Source organism: Chamaea fasciata, unplaced genomic scaffold (genome assembly GCF_029207755.1).
Source record: "Chamaea fasciata isolate MVZ Bird 193981 ecotype frontalis unplaced genomic scaffold, bChaFas1.0.hap1 SCAF_22, whole genome shotgun sequence".
In the NCBI taxonomy this organism is placed as follows: Eukaryota; Metazoa; Chordata; class Aves; order Passeriformes; family Sylviidae; genus Chamaea; species Chamaea fasciata.
The window spans coordinates 4,855,818-4,870,310 of record NW_027094107.1 but is presented as its reverse complement, the minus strand read 5'-3'; the positions used below and the strand labels follow the sequence as shown (position 1 = coordinate 4,870,310).

The 14,493-nt window shown below is 44.5% G+C and overlaps 1 protein-coding gene across 1 annotated transcript in view; it reads right to left on the bottom strand.

Moving 5' to 3' along the window:
- HTR2C (5-hydroxytryptamine receptor 2C) overlaps positions 1-14,493 on the bottom strand; it is a 205,350-nt gene that overhangs the window by 8,825 nt on the left and 182,032 nt on the right. The window contains exon 4 of the mRNA XM_066202651.1: positions 2,306-2,506. Within this exon, the coding sequence (XP_066058748.1) occupies positions 2,306-2,506 (201 nt within the window). The remainder of the gene's footprint in view (positions 1-2,305; positions 2,507-14,493) is intronic.

Genomic DNA, 14,493 nt, shown 5'->3' with positions numbered 1-14,493 from the left:
CTGAAATGAGCTAGATACATACCAAGAGTACTTTTCTTTCTCCATTTAATGCAACCTGCTGCAGAAAATCCAGTTAAAAGGGTGAGCCCTATCCAGCAGCATTTCAGTGCCCTGCCTGGGGAGTGTTGATTCTGCCTGCATCTTCAAAAAAAAAAGGGATGCAGGCAAAGCCTCTCCTGGGCCAGCAGCAGCTGCATCAGAGAGAAGGAGCGGAACATAAACAAAGCCCAGATGTGCTGCGCACCCTCCCAGCTGTGATCCCAACAGGAGGGCACACAGGTACGGCTGCACCCCGTGTCCCTTCCAGCCCAGGGCAGCCCCCAGAGCACTGTGCACTGCAGACCTCTCGCAGAGCATCCCTTTAGCTTCTTCTTAAAGACTTTGGGGTGCTGGGGAACAGCTGCAGCATCCACTGGGGGCTGACAAACCATGTGCCTTGTGGAAAAGTGCCCTTCCATCTCCTTTCCTGGCTGTGTCTTTGAAGCTTCATCATTTCACCCGTTTCATACCCCATTGTAAATGCAGAGTGGTTAAACATCTCCTGGGGAAGCTGGGGTGAGGTGTTTGCCCCGTACAGCTGTTCAGGCTGGGGTACCTTTCTCCTGGGGGGCACAGCAGAGGTCACAATGTGCCTATTTTCCATCATCCTGAGCCCAATCCTCACCAAATAGCACCATAAAGAGACAGGCCTGTGTCTTTATACCTGTTTGGTCAGGCACCAGATTTTCTTACCAGTCTCCTGAATCAGTGAACCATGCATGAAGTATTTTCTTTATCCCTTGGACCCAGAGTCCAAACCACAACTCGGTCCCCAAGGCATTAGTGCAGTCAGCTACCCTCAGCACTAGCCAAAATTTCTAATATATTTGCAACATCTAAGGCAGCAAGTTAGCTCCAAAAATGGCAGCAGAACAGTTTTATTGCCCAGGTTTTGCAATGTGATTTAGACATCTCAGCTGGGGGGGTGTATATCAGTTCTCCCTCTGCATTCCAGTGCAATGTGGAACACAAATTCTGTGCTGATTCTGAGCTGCCCGTGCAAATTGAGTCCACTTGAGCTTGTCCTCATGTGACTCTAATACGCTGAATTCAGCAGCTTGCTTTCCCATGTCAAAAAGAGAGCACGGAGAGTTTAAAATAATAGTAATACTTTTTTTAAAAAAATCTTGAATGATTTGATTAAACCAAATCCAATTTCACCGAGTGAAATTTTTCCCCTTTACCTAGGGGAAATGTAGCAGGCCTGTGACACATGAAAATTTGTTTCTAATACACCTTTTACTATATTCATGAGGAGAGAAAGTATATTTCCCCTAATTTATCTTTTTCTGTTTTTTCCCATAGCCTTTTCCCAGGGCAAGAGTCTTCAAAATCAGTCCCTGTAGCAGCCAGACGTCCAGAATCATATTGCACTTCCAAAGCAGGCAAAAACTCGAGAGAAATTCAAATACCTGGAACATGCTTTTCCTTGCAGTACAGCACTGAAAGCAAAAACCACTTTATGAAACAGAAATTAAATGTTAAATCTCTGCAAGACTGCATTTTAATCAAGCACAAAAGGCAATAAAGCAGATGGAAGTGGTCATACAATTCTGCCCCTGCCTCAAAATCTCTCTTTTAAAAGCGAATTTAAAGAGTTCTAAAAAAAAAAAAAAAAAAAACTCCACATAATTCTCAGTATTACAGAGTCATCTTGCTATCATTTTGTTTTCTCTTCCCTATTTTATTCTGCTTTATTTATTGTGTTTTATCAAAGCAATACAAACGTGTCTTGTGTTATGCCTACCCCTCCTTTACTAACACTTCAAACCCGCTAGCTCAGTACCAGCAGCAACCCAGCTGTGGCAGAGAGAGGCACAGGCTAGAAAACCTGAGCCGGAGCAGTGAACACCTGGCTGAAAACCTGCCTTCAACTCTGTGCTGCTCCACTTAAAGCATTGCCAGGACTTGAGAGGGTTTAACTGCGGCAGTGCGGTCGGTGCTGGACGGGCTCTGCTAATGCTCTTTTCTGCTTTGCTTCCAGCAGGTTTACAGCACCACTTGCCCCTGTCATCGTTGTTAGCAGCACATCGATAGGGACACAGCAGCAGTGCTCTGCTGTGGAGTGGGGTGGTGCTCTGCCAGCTGCAAGGAAATTCCATTTCCAGTTATTCCCCTCAGGCATGCAGGCCAGGTAAATTAATTTGAGTATCCTCTTAAAAAAAAAAAAAAAAAAAACCAACAAAAAAACCCCACCTAAATGAAAATTGGAGCAAGCACTATCATTCATTCAGACACAGTCAAGAGCATGAGGCACGTTGCTTACCTATGGATATGGTCCAAACTGCAGCAATTTTCATAATGGCCTTGGTGCGGGAATTGAAGCGGCTGTGCTCAATGGGATTGCGAATTGCTACGTACCGATCAAGAGAGATGGCACAGAGATGCATAATAGATGCAGTTGAAAAGAGCACATCTAGGGAAATCCATATAGGGCACAACTGTTTAGGCAAAGGCCAAGCATAATCTGAAACATAGAGAGAAAAGAAATGAAAGGAAAAAAAGGAAAGGAAATGGTTCGGGAAGCTCAGCCGTCGTTTCTGAGAAACCATTGGGGTATTTTAGCTCCGTGACATCAGCGAGGGGCAAGTGCCTGAGGAGTGGACAAGAAACCTCTCATGGAACTTCTCTGTGGGCAGTTCCTGGCTCTGGACACTCCATGACCCCACAGCCAGTTCCCACACATCAGGCTTCTGTGACCAGGAACTAAAGGGCAGTGCCTGCAAGTGACCATTTTAGCACTGCTCCCCACTCTTAACCTTTCTTCCACATCTTCACAAAATCAAATATTACATTCCTTTATAACTTGCTCATGACATGGTTTTCATGGATTGCAAAGCACTCTGTGGCATTAACTTCACTCAGATCCTTTCTAAAACTCCCTTGACGTGTCTGTCTCAGTTTGTCTGCTGAGGAGAAAGGTAGCAGACAGGTTTTGTGCACAGTCTAACACATATGACACCACTTCACCTCTTCTCCCCAGGCAGCGTGCCTTTATATCAAAGGAATACTTGCCTCCTCACAGAGCTGCTGGGATGGAGTGGCTGAAATTCAAAAACTGTTTTGAAGGTAGACAGAGTGGGCTGTTATTCTTTACAGAAACTGTGCTAGCAAACAGAACAGACTCGATAGCCACATCTGACAGCAGCTGGCACACAGCTCATTTGGGTGCCTGCACTTATTAAACTCTTTACTCAGTGCTGAAGTACAGCTTGAGAATAAAAGTGACTCAGAAAGATCCTCAAGGGCCACTGATATTTAAATCAAAGCTCAGGGAAAATTGATTCGTGAATGATACCCCCACATCAGTGTCCAGAATGGATTGTGTGAGATCAATAACACATCCTGCCAAGCTCTGGGCTTCTTATCAAAACAAATCAAGAGTATCTGTAGCAGCTGAAAACATGAGAGACTTCCTAATAGTTGAATAATGAGATATTCTTGTGCCTTCATTCAGAACATGGATATCTAAAGCAATCCTGAAGTTTGCCCCAAGTATCAGAATCATCACTCTGCAGAATCAAAGTTATATTAAGAATGGTGCAGCTCCATCCTACTGATCTCAAATGGAAAGGAGGAAATATCAGTCTCAGAAATCATCGTTTGAAACAAATTACCCAGCCAAGAGAGACCCGGGATACTGTCATGCAGAAACCTGAGATTAACAGAACCAGAGTAAATTATTATGAAATGTCCCAGAGAAGCCCAGGAAGCTCTCACAAAAGAGCACAGTGGAACGAGGTGGACACCTCAGTCCATTTTACCAGTGGGAAACAAGCAGCTGAAGTGCTAAGTACTCACCAAACCCACAGAGCCAGGCCTCAGCTCTGGGAGATAAGCCACTCATTCCGGGGAGTTTGCGCCACATCATTAAATGGGCTGTGAGTGGACTGAAATCCACAGCAGCAAGCATTTAAGAGGTCCCTGTCAAAGGGAACTGAGTAAAGCACTTTGTGGCTGGTGCACCTTTACTTTAAAAGGCACCTCTGCTGTACAAATGAATAGAGCTTGATTAAACATGACTCAGCCCCTTTACAACACTACGATCAAATCCTCTGCCTCCTGCTCACCTTCACACTCTGCGGCAGCTGAGGACATCACTGCCATCGGCCTGCAACTGAGCTCAGAGCTGCAGCCAAGCGCACCTTGGATTTGCTGGGTGTTTAACCATGCCTCAGTGAATGCTCTGGGGAAGAACGAGCCAGAAATCCCACAAGTGGTAGCTGTGCTCCCTCTACAGCCCCAGCTTTTCACTGCCAACCCACAGCAGAACACATCCGGCACACTTGAATCCCTCACTACTTCTCCTCTGAGTTGCCAGAGCCAACTTTGAGCTAAGCCATGAGCACGAAGGCCCTGAGTCTGCCCTGGGGGAGGAAGAGGTCCTTGGGAGGGGATCAAGAAGAGAAACAGTGCTAAGCATAAGCAAACACCCCCTCACCCCCCCTTCCCCCTAATTCTTTGTAACAAACACTGATTTTTGTACTTTGAATAAATCTGAACCCTTAAAAATCATACATTTAATGCACTGGCAGGTAGACCAGATAGGAGAGTGATGAAGGGAATTAGATGAAAGAAGCAGATCAGAACAAAAGTTGATATTTCTTTACCCAGCATGTGTCCAAAACACAGATATTTTTTTTTCCCCTCCAGATCTTTTGTGGGAGATCTGGCCAAATTCGCAGAGAAAAGCACACAGGAGACTATTGCAGTGATATGACTTTGAGATCAGTGTTAGTTTCTGGGTCTGGTCAGAATAGAACCAGCATGTAAAACACTCCTTGCAGGAAGGAAACTTCTGCAGAAAATTGCTTCATCCTCTAGGACTGAATGACATCTCATTTGTGCAGCGTGATGCTGACTGTGCAGCAGCCTCTGCAGAGGGGAACAGTGACATCCATGGCTGCCCCCCACATCGGGCAGATGGCCAGGAATCCCCCAGTGGCTCCAGAAAAAGCCAGGCAGCCTCCAGGCTTCCTGTGTGTGGGAGCCTCTCCTGCCTGATCCGTGGTGCTGCAGTGGGCACAGCCTGATGCCTGACATTTGCTAGACCTGGGAGAGGTTTCTACAGCAACCACCTTTCCAGCATTATTGAATGATGAACAAACAGCCTCTCTTACTCCTTCCTCCAAGCCATCCAAACACTTCCAGTGACTGATTCCCCCCAGAACATCTTCTGCTACTGCAGTGAACCAGCAGAACATCACAACCAAAAACCCAAAAAACAGAGGAGAGGAGAGGAGAGGAGAGGAGAGGAGAGGAGAGGAGAGGAGAGGAGAGGAGAGGAGAGGAGAGGAGAGGAGAGGAGAGGAGAGGAGAGGAGAGGAGAGGAGAGGAGAGGAGAGGAGAGGAGAGGAGAGGAGAGGAGAGGAGAGGAGAGGAGAGGAGAGGAGAGGAGAGGAGAGGAGAGGAGAGGAGAGGAGAGGAGAGGAGAGGAGAGGAGAGGAGAGGAGAGGAGAGGAGAGGAGAGGAGAGGAGAGGAGAGGAGAGGAGAGGAGAGGAGAGGAGAGGAGAGGAGAGGAGAGGAGAGGAGAGGAGAGGAGAGGAGAGGAGAGGAGAGGAGAGGAGAGGAGAGGAGAGGAGAGGAGAGGAGAGGAGAGGAGAGGAGAGGAGAGGAGAGGAGAGGAGAGGAGAGGAGAGGAGAGGAGAGGAGAGGAGAGGAGAGGAGAGGAGAGGAGAGGAGAGGAGAGGAATCCCCTGCTGCCAGCCCTGGCATTGCAGGAACCACAAACACAAATGGATCCATGCCATGCTGTCCAGAAATACTGCCCAGGCAAGCTGTCAGCATGTTTTTGTAGATAAAGGTGAGCTGAGAGTTCTCCTAATGCCAAACCCTGTAAGTCTTTCCTATCCCATGGCACTCCATCACAATTCTAGCTCAACAGCCAGCTGTACGAGTAGACATTTTATTTTCTCAGGAAGTTTCCTAAAAATGATCTGCAATAACAAAATGTCACTGTGGAAACTTGTAGAATGGCAGCTTGTAACACATCACCGTAGCTCGATAGGAAGGGCATAATATATATTCTCTCTCAAAATGTAATTATTTTTAAGTAAGCATGGTGCGTGCCTTTGAAAAACACCTACACAGCCTACAAAGTCAGTAATTTTCAAAAAAAGAAAAACAGCTTTATTCTAATTCTGTTTTGAATAAATGTACAAAACATAGGAAATGTGCCCTGTGACTGTGCCAAGATGCAAACAAGGATTAAAGAAAAAAATCTGTTAACCATGTTATACCTTTAAAACAATTTTATCCTCAGAGACACCCTAATTACAGAGGGTAACGTTTCTCTAATTTGTTCTTTTTTTCTCTTATTTCATTTACAAAGAATAGCAATTACCCTATATTTAGAAGAGCAGATGACTGAGTGAAATGAATTCTTGGACCCCAGCACCTCTAAGATGTAGTAATTGCATTTCCAATGGAAAAAAATCATCTCAGTCCAAATTTGGCTCCAAGAATGAAACCGTGCTAAACACCTGCATAAGCAAAAAAACCAAATTCTTTGTAAGAAACACTGATTTTTGTACCTTGAATTAATCTGAGCCCTGAAATCACATATTTAATGCACTAGCAGGTAGAACAGAGCGCTGAAGGGAATTAGATGAATGAAGCTGATCAGAACAAAAGTTGGTATTTCTTTACCCAGCATGTATCCAAACCACAGATTTCTTTTTTGTCTCCAGATCTTTTGTGGGTGGTAGAAGTTTACACTGGCCAAATTCCCAGAGAAAAGCACATAGAAGACTATTGCAGTGATATGACTTTGAGATCAGTGTTAGCTTCTGGCTCTGGTCAGAATAAAACCAGCATGTAAAACACTCCTTGCAGGAAGGAAACTTCTGCAGAAAATTGCTTCATCCTCTAGGACTGAATGGCATCTCGTGGCATCCGCAGTTGATGTGGCTCCTCACAGGACACATGGGACAAACACTCATATTTAAGCAGGAGTCATGGTCCCCAGGTGGGATTTCATCTCCTGCCCCAGGATGGAAAAGCAAACCACAATTCCTGTGTGTCACTGAACAGCTGAGATGAGCACAAACTGTTGGCAGAAAAAGAAAGAAACTCAAAGGCATTTTGGCAAAGTCACAGACCATCTCTGTGTGTAGTAAATTCGCTGTCAGATAAGAGTTCCTTACATTTATTTCTTGTGTTTTCCATCAAGAAGGATGGCAACTATGAAACTGAGTCACTTTTGTCAGAGGATTTATGCACGTGAGTAAAAAAGTGTTGCTTAGCACTGTTATGGGCATTCTAGTGTTCAGAGCATGAGAGTCAGAATTACCAGCTACTGTAGAAGGAGGTGACTGAACAATCCAAAACACAGCAAATAGAAGCAAAATTAATTATGTCAAATGGTAAAATAGAATTACTCCACGTTGTAGGAGAATGGTTGTACAGAAAAAAAAATTTAAATGTCTGTTTCTTGTACATCTTCAGAACTTCTACAATGCAATCTGCTCAGGATATCTCCTGGGAAAATGTGGTGTAACACCTAGGACAAATCTGGAATAACACCAACAAAATTCCTGCTTACACCACAATAAGGGGAAGAATTATGTGAAGTTCATCTCTGTGTCTTCAAGAGTTTTTCAGGAGAAACTCACGGCAATCTGCATCAGTCATTTCTTTTCCAGCCATGAACAGGAACTTGGAAAAGGTTTCAGCACACATTTGTTGTGTTTAACCAGTGCCTTGCATCTATTGGGATGGATAAAAGGATAAAAACCATCCTCCAAAATGACACAGGAAGAAAAACACTGTATGTTGTCTTATTATGACATTTTACACATATATAGATATATGCACACTATTTTTTTATATATAAAAGAAACAGAGAAACAGGTGCAAAATAAGAACTAAAGATGTTTATGGGTGTTCAAAATCTGCTTCTAACATTGTTCATTGGGTTGGCTGAAAACTAAAATTCACATAAAATTTCTCATTTTAGGCTTCTGACATTTACTGTATTAACAATTCACTTTTAACTACTTTAATGAATTGAATGGAAAAAAGGCAGGAGTTTGAATGAATTTCAAATTTCTATATCCCAGGGCAAAGCACAATTTCCCAGCAGTTAAAATGGCAGCACCGTGTGTGCTTGAAGCCCCTTTTGACCACCCTGTAGCTGCCCCAGATCTGTTTCAGGCCATGCACTGACCCAGTGCCCTGACTCTTGGAAAGGTCAGTAGAAGGACGCAGGAGATGCCCCAGAGAATTCCCTGGGAATCCCAAAATGAGCAGAGTGCCCTATTGGGCAGAGCTCTATTGGGTTTCCATGCTGTGACCAAGAGCAGCAGCAGACAACGCAAACAGCAGCCCAGAGCACACCCCAAACCTGTCCCTTCCTGGAGGGTTCTCGCAGCTTTTGAACATTCTTTCACACGTTCTGGGGAAAACCCACTGTTGTGGTTTGTAGAATTAAGCCTACACTTTTCCCACTGCTTTTTACCCCCACTGCCACCATTGATGCAACTGAAGAATTTTGTACAAACCAGACTTCCCAATGTTCACTTTAAACTTCCATAGCTGCCACAGGCTATACAAAAATAGAAAGCAATTACATACAGTTTTAACATTATTGCATTGCACTATTCCCAAGGGAACGAAAGAATTTAAATGATTCTCTTCTCTCCCTCTTATCTAGGAAGTAAAGCATTTCCAAGTCTGAAACACCACATCAGGAAGTGTAAAGCTATGTTATCTCTTTTCTGCTATTTGTTTTCCCTCAGATTTACATAGACAAATGACTCAGAGACATCCCTATCACTCTGAGAGCCGCACACCCGAGGGTGCTGAAAATCCCCATCGTGCCCAAGAAGAACAGAACGTCTTGCTTGGTCCCCCACAGTCATCAGTGTTTGCCAGCGTGTCCACGGAGGGGCTCAGGGACATGCAGGGACAAACAGATCATCTCAAGGGCAGCGCTGCCAACCCCTTTGGTTTTATCATCTATAGAGTTGGAATGTAATTTTTTTTTCCAATGTATTGAACTCCTGGGAATCATTACATGAGAAATTACCTTTGAGTTTCTAGCCTGCATTCTTCTAGAGGAAAAAAAAAAAAAAAAAAAAAAAAAAAAAAAAAGGCTGTCCTAAGGCTATCTGGATCCCTCAAACAGCACAGCCAAGCACAGGGAGATGATGGACACACACAGAATGATGGTGACTTTAATAGAGGGACTGTGTTCCTCAGTGCTGCAAGTTCAAAAAGGCTTGAGTGTCCCAGCAGGTGCTGAGCAGAGGATGGGCTCTCAGGTGATGTGGCGGCCAAGGGAATGGAGGAGACCACCAGGCAAGAAAAGCAGGGGACCCTGTGTGCAGACAGAGCTTGGAGACATCACTGCTGGCACCCAACACTTGACTATCCATCAGTGAAGATGCTGCTTTGCCGTAGTGCAACACCACACAAAGGATTTTTCTGGATCTGTGCCCCTGATCACATCCATCTGGGCTGTGGCACTGATCCTGAGCTTTGGTTTTCCTCTGGGCTATTTGTTCTCCAACTCCTGGAGCTGCCAGCATGGCCCTCGGGCAGGGAGCAGCGGGAAATGGGCACGGAGCAGCGTGGTCTCCTTTGGAAAGGAGATCTTTTTCTCCTTTTTCCCTCCTTTTCACTGAAGGGAAACTCCAGAATGTGCCTCCAAAGATATTTTTGTTCTTCTCTCACAAGCTACAGTGATTAATTGATGTGACTGTATTTTATTGCAAATCAAACATTTGCACTCACTATGCTGTTCTAAGAGTTTTAACTACCTGTTAGATTTTCCTTTCTATCCAGTATTGCAATGACTTGCAGTCTTGACAGGACGTGTAAGAAAATTAAAGCTAGAACAGATATAATTATCTGAGCTAGGGAAAGGTTGCTTGAATACCATTTAAGTAATATTCTAAATTCAAAGAGCCAGCTTTCCTTACACTATACTTGAAACAGCCCTGTTAATAAAATGGGATGTTTGCTAAGAAGCAAACCTAGGGAATATTGTCTTCATCCCAATGTCAGCATCTCTTCTCTTATGGAAATATAAAATTATTCTGGTGCGATTTGTCATTCCATAAATCCATGTGTTATCAGTTGGAGCATCTGCAGTTGCATCTGGAGTTTTTGCATTGAGTGATATGGACAGTTAACGGAGCAATGGTACAATTAATTGAATTGTTTCAGCAAGTTCACATAAAGGGTTCCTTCCAGCATTTTAACTCCACGAGAGCTATGATCTCTTCACACGCTTCTGAGCCGCATGTTCCTCCTAATAATTTATCTAAATGAAAGCACTGTCTAATAAAATATTCATAGCAGTAAACATTTTCTATTTACTCATGTTCTGTGTGTCAGCACAGCATCAGGACAGAGTCCTCTCCTACAACTGCCTTCATGCAGGTCACAGATCAGTCTTCACCTGCTATTTAAACAGCTATTTAAAGCAACAGCTGAATGAACACCACACTGGAAAGCAAGCACAGACCTCACACAAATACCTCCTAAACATGAGAATATAAATGTTTTCAAATAATCTGTCTCGTAACAAAGCGCACAGACGTGTCAGTAACAGGTGGTTTTTCCCCACTTTTGATGAAATTGAGAAAGATCCATTATCACAAGAGATAGCTGCCAAAGCCTACAGATCATTTGAGGAAACTGGAATTCAGAACTGCAAATGATGTGGCATTGTTCAATTACTGCTGACTGCTGAGGAGTTACCTCAGCTGCAACAAAGAAGCCATCTGCTCGAACTCAGAGTTCCTAATACCAAATCAAGTCTAGACTCTGGTCAGTCCTAGGACTAGCTCTAGGGCTACTGAGAGGACACAGAACCATAAAGAGGATTTTTTTTTTCAGGTATTTGGTTTTATTTCAGCATAACTCAGTGGCAATTCAGGTGTCTGTGCTATGCTGACAGCTGCCTGGGAGCCTACATGGGATTAATCCTCTTTCCAAGCTCAGGCTCCCTCCTGACAATGCAGCTGGACAAATTGGCCTCCAAACCGTGATAAAATACCTGATATCCATAAGAGGTAAAATATTCTTTGGATATAAAGGCTTCCTTACTCAGAGAACACAGATCTGTCATCTTTAACCAGTCAACATTTTTACTAAATCTTCCAGGAAGATGACAAAATTGCTAAGAATTTGCACACCCACTGTAAAAACCACGTTCTGCAACCCAGCAGTGTTGGCTTTGAGCACACAGATGCAGATGTTTGGTGTGCTATACGTGGGATGTCCACTCAGTATTTTTCCCCTGTGTCTTGGGATAGAGAGCATGATGTGAGATTGGAAATGATTGTGGAAACATCACGATTGCTGTTCGGAAAGTGCCAGTGAGTTTGCCTCCCTCTTGCTGCAGCCCGCTTGATGTGCCCAGAACGTGATCCTTGTTTTGGCCCCTATTCAGTGCAGCCCTGCACCACTCCTGTGCCAAAGCAGTGTAACCCACACTCCAGAGCTTCGGGGAATTTAGCGACATTGAAGGAGTTCAGTGAATCAGCTTTCCCATCAGGGACAGTGGGTTAATGCTCTGGCTGCACTTCGTGCCAGGCTGAGGCACAGTTTGTTGTCTGATGAGGTCAAGAGCCAGTACAAGCAGCTGGTGAGACTGTCACTGGCAAGAAATCACTTCAGCCAAAGGAAAGAAGCCATATTTTGGTCATGCTTGGAGATAATTATTTGAATTCCTGATATTTCTCAGGATTTGCAAAGCACATTCCATGTTTAGCTTCCTCCAAGGCGATGGGCGTCTCTGATCCTGCAGGTAGGATTGCCAGTGTGAGAGTGCTCCACAGCAGCCACTGCCAAAAGCAATTATTTGGGGCTTGCGAAGAAGCCCAGAAATTCTGGTGCTCCTCCTTAGTGCCATCTGCTGTCCTGCTGTCACTGCACACCTCAGGTGCACACCTCTCACCTGCCACGCATTTCTGCCCCTGAGCTCAGCCCTCTCCTGACCGAGAACAGACACACTTTCCATCACAGCAGAAACCTCTGGCTGGAGTTCAGCACCCTGGAAACAGCACCTTCAGGGGCTCTCTCAAGGGAATAATTTGCTAATGAGCACTGTTCCCTGGGCAGTAATCCCAGGGAGGTGTGTGAGCGTGTGAGCAAGTGTCACTTCTCCAGGACTTTGCTGATCACCGTGTGCCGACTCAGCACGGAAATCTGTGCACGTGCAGCCTGCCCCAATTAAAAGGCAGCACAATGTGGGGTCATGGTCATTCCCTGAAACAGGAGTGGAGGACAATTCCTCCTGAATGTGAACAAGAGACAGACATTTCATTAAAGAACTCCAACAGCAATCTAGAAAATGCATGTGTTCCTAATCAGTTCTACACTCCATAGGAATAACCTGCTGAACCATGCAAGGATGCAAAATATGCCCAGTTTGCACGCAGAAATGCAGGGTTATCCACTAGGATTCTTGATGTGGGCTGTGATCAAGACAAAAACTTGCAGAATTTTCCTGATAAACTGTCTTTCAACTGAAGGATAAGATGTAGAAATGAGAGAAAGCAAACAAGTGCCACTAAAATAGACCAAGTTATTTAACTACTTGATCTCTTCTCAAATCTTGAACAACACTTGAAAGACATTATTTCAGTAGCCTTTATCTTCCAGCCCAATGTTTCAAAGTCTGAAGTTAACATCAGTTACCTAGCAGTCCTTCTCCACTTCTCCCCCATTTTCCCAGAATTCTTTGATGTTTCCTCATTTTGCCACACCATGGAAGCCCTGGAGGCTTCTTTCACAGGCCTGGAAAGTAATTTTCCACGAGAAGACTAGGCCTGAGAGCTTTATTGGCTGCTAAGCCTTTCATTTCTCTCAGCAGCACAGGAGGCTTTCCTAGACAGCCCAGACACCCCCAGGACGTGGGGGTGTGAGCAGAGAGCCCCTGATGCAACCTGCCCCACTTCTGTGTCTATCTTGACTAGAACAGGGCTCCTGCAACCCTGCTCACCCCATGCCCTCCCAGAAGAGCTGTTACACCCCAACCCGCCTAATGGAACGTGATCTTAAATCATCCCTTTACTCCAAGCAACAGGTTTGTCATTTAATGTCACAATCCAACTTGTAAAGTCACATAATATGTTAAAGATTTCCATTATTTGTGAGCATTTTGTGCACAACTTGTTACTGATTAAAACTGCTCACTTCTCTGAGCCCACTCCAAAAGACTTGAAGCTGGGGTGTGATTTAACCTGAGGTTGTGCTGTTTTCCCACTGCAGTGTTTACAGCCTATAAAATGCCCAATTGTTGTCAGACCGCTGGATGAGGACACATAAGAGTCAGCTCAGCACAGCTTTTCTGACAGACCCAAAGGTTTAGAAACGCTTCAGACTCAGCCAACTCCATCCTCACATCCTGAAATTCAGGTGACATTCCTCAGCCCAAAAGAAAACAAACAGGCAGAGCAGCATCAGTCCTGCCTGACTTTCTGTCTCCCTCTGACAAATGATGCAAATACCCAGTTGTGAACCCTGAGAAGGCCTGTGTTGAAAACTACAGTTCAGAGCAAGTGATCCCATTTCCCATTACAATGTTTTGGCACGTGGACCCTGTTCCTGGTGGGTAACATCAGAGAAAGTGAAACTTGACATGTGCCCACCCTCTGGGTACAGTTGTACTCCTCTGAGTTTTGCAGAAATTGTAGGCCTATTGTAAGTTCCATTAACATGAAGTAGAAGTTTAATTTAACATGGATAAATGAAGCGTGGGTGTACGGATATATTAGAAAGAATACTATTACCCAGAAAATTATAGTGGTCTCATGAGGTGGTAAAGGAAACTAAAGAAATTATATTTAGTTAAGTTATACCATTGGGGGTTTTGATAGGCTTGTTTTTGCTTTGTAATCAAGTGCAACATTATTTTATTATCATGGTTATACCATTATTACAGTGTAATCTTGCACTTGATTACAAATCAAACCCAGTGATAACTGCGATAATAAAATAATGTGCTAACATAATAATCTAGCAAAACATAATAAAATAGGTGCTGTTGATCAGGCACAGCATCAGCCAGTCAAGGGAGGGGATTGTCCCACTCTGCTCTCACTGGGGTGGCCTCACCCTGAGTGCTGGGGACAGTTTTGGGTGCCACAAGAAGAGGAGACTGAGGACAGACGTCGCTGAGATCTGCACTGATCTCTTCTCTGGAAAAGACCCAAGGAAATGGCCTGAAGCCAGGTCCCCGCAGGGTTAGGTTGGATATTAGGAAAAAAATTCTTCACCCAGAGTGTGGCTGGGCACTGGAAGGGGCTGCCCAGGGAGTCAAACACAGCCCCAAGCCTCAAGGAGCATTTGGAAAATGCACTCAGGGACGTGGTGGGATCTTTGGGGTTTCCCATGCAAGGCCAGGAGTTGGACTCAATCATCCTTGAGGGTCCTTTCCGACTCAAACGATATTCTACGATTCTAAAATTCTAACTGTTGTCTAAAATTTCACAACCATG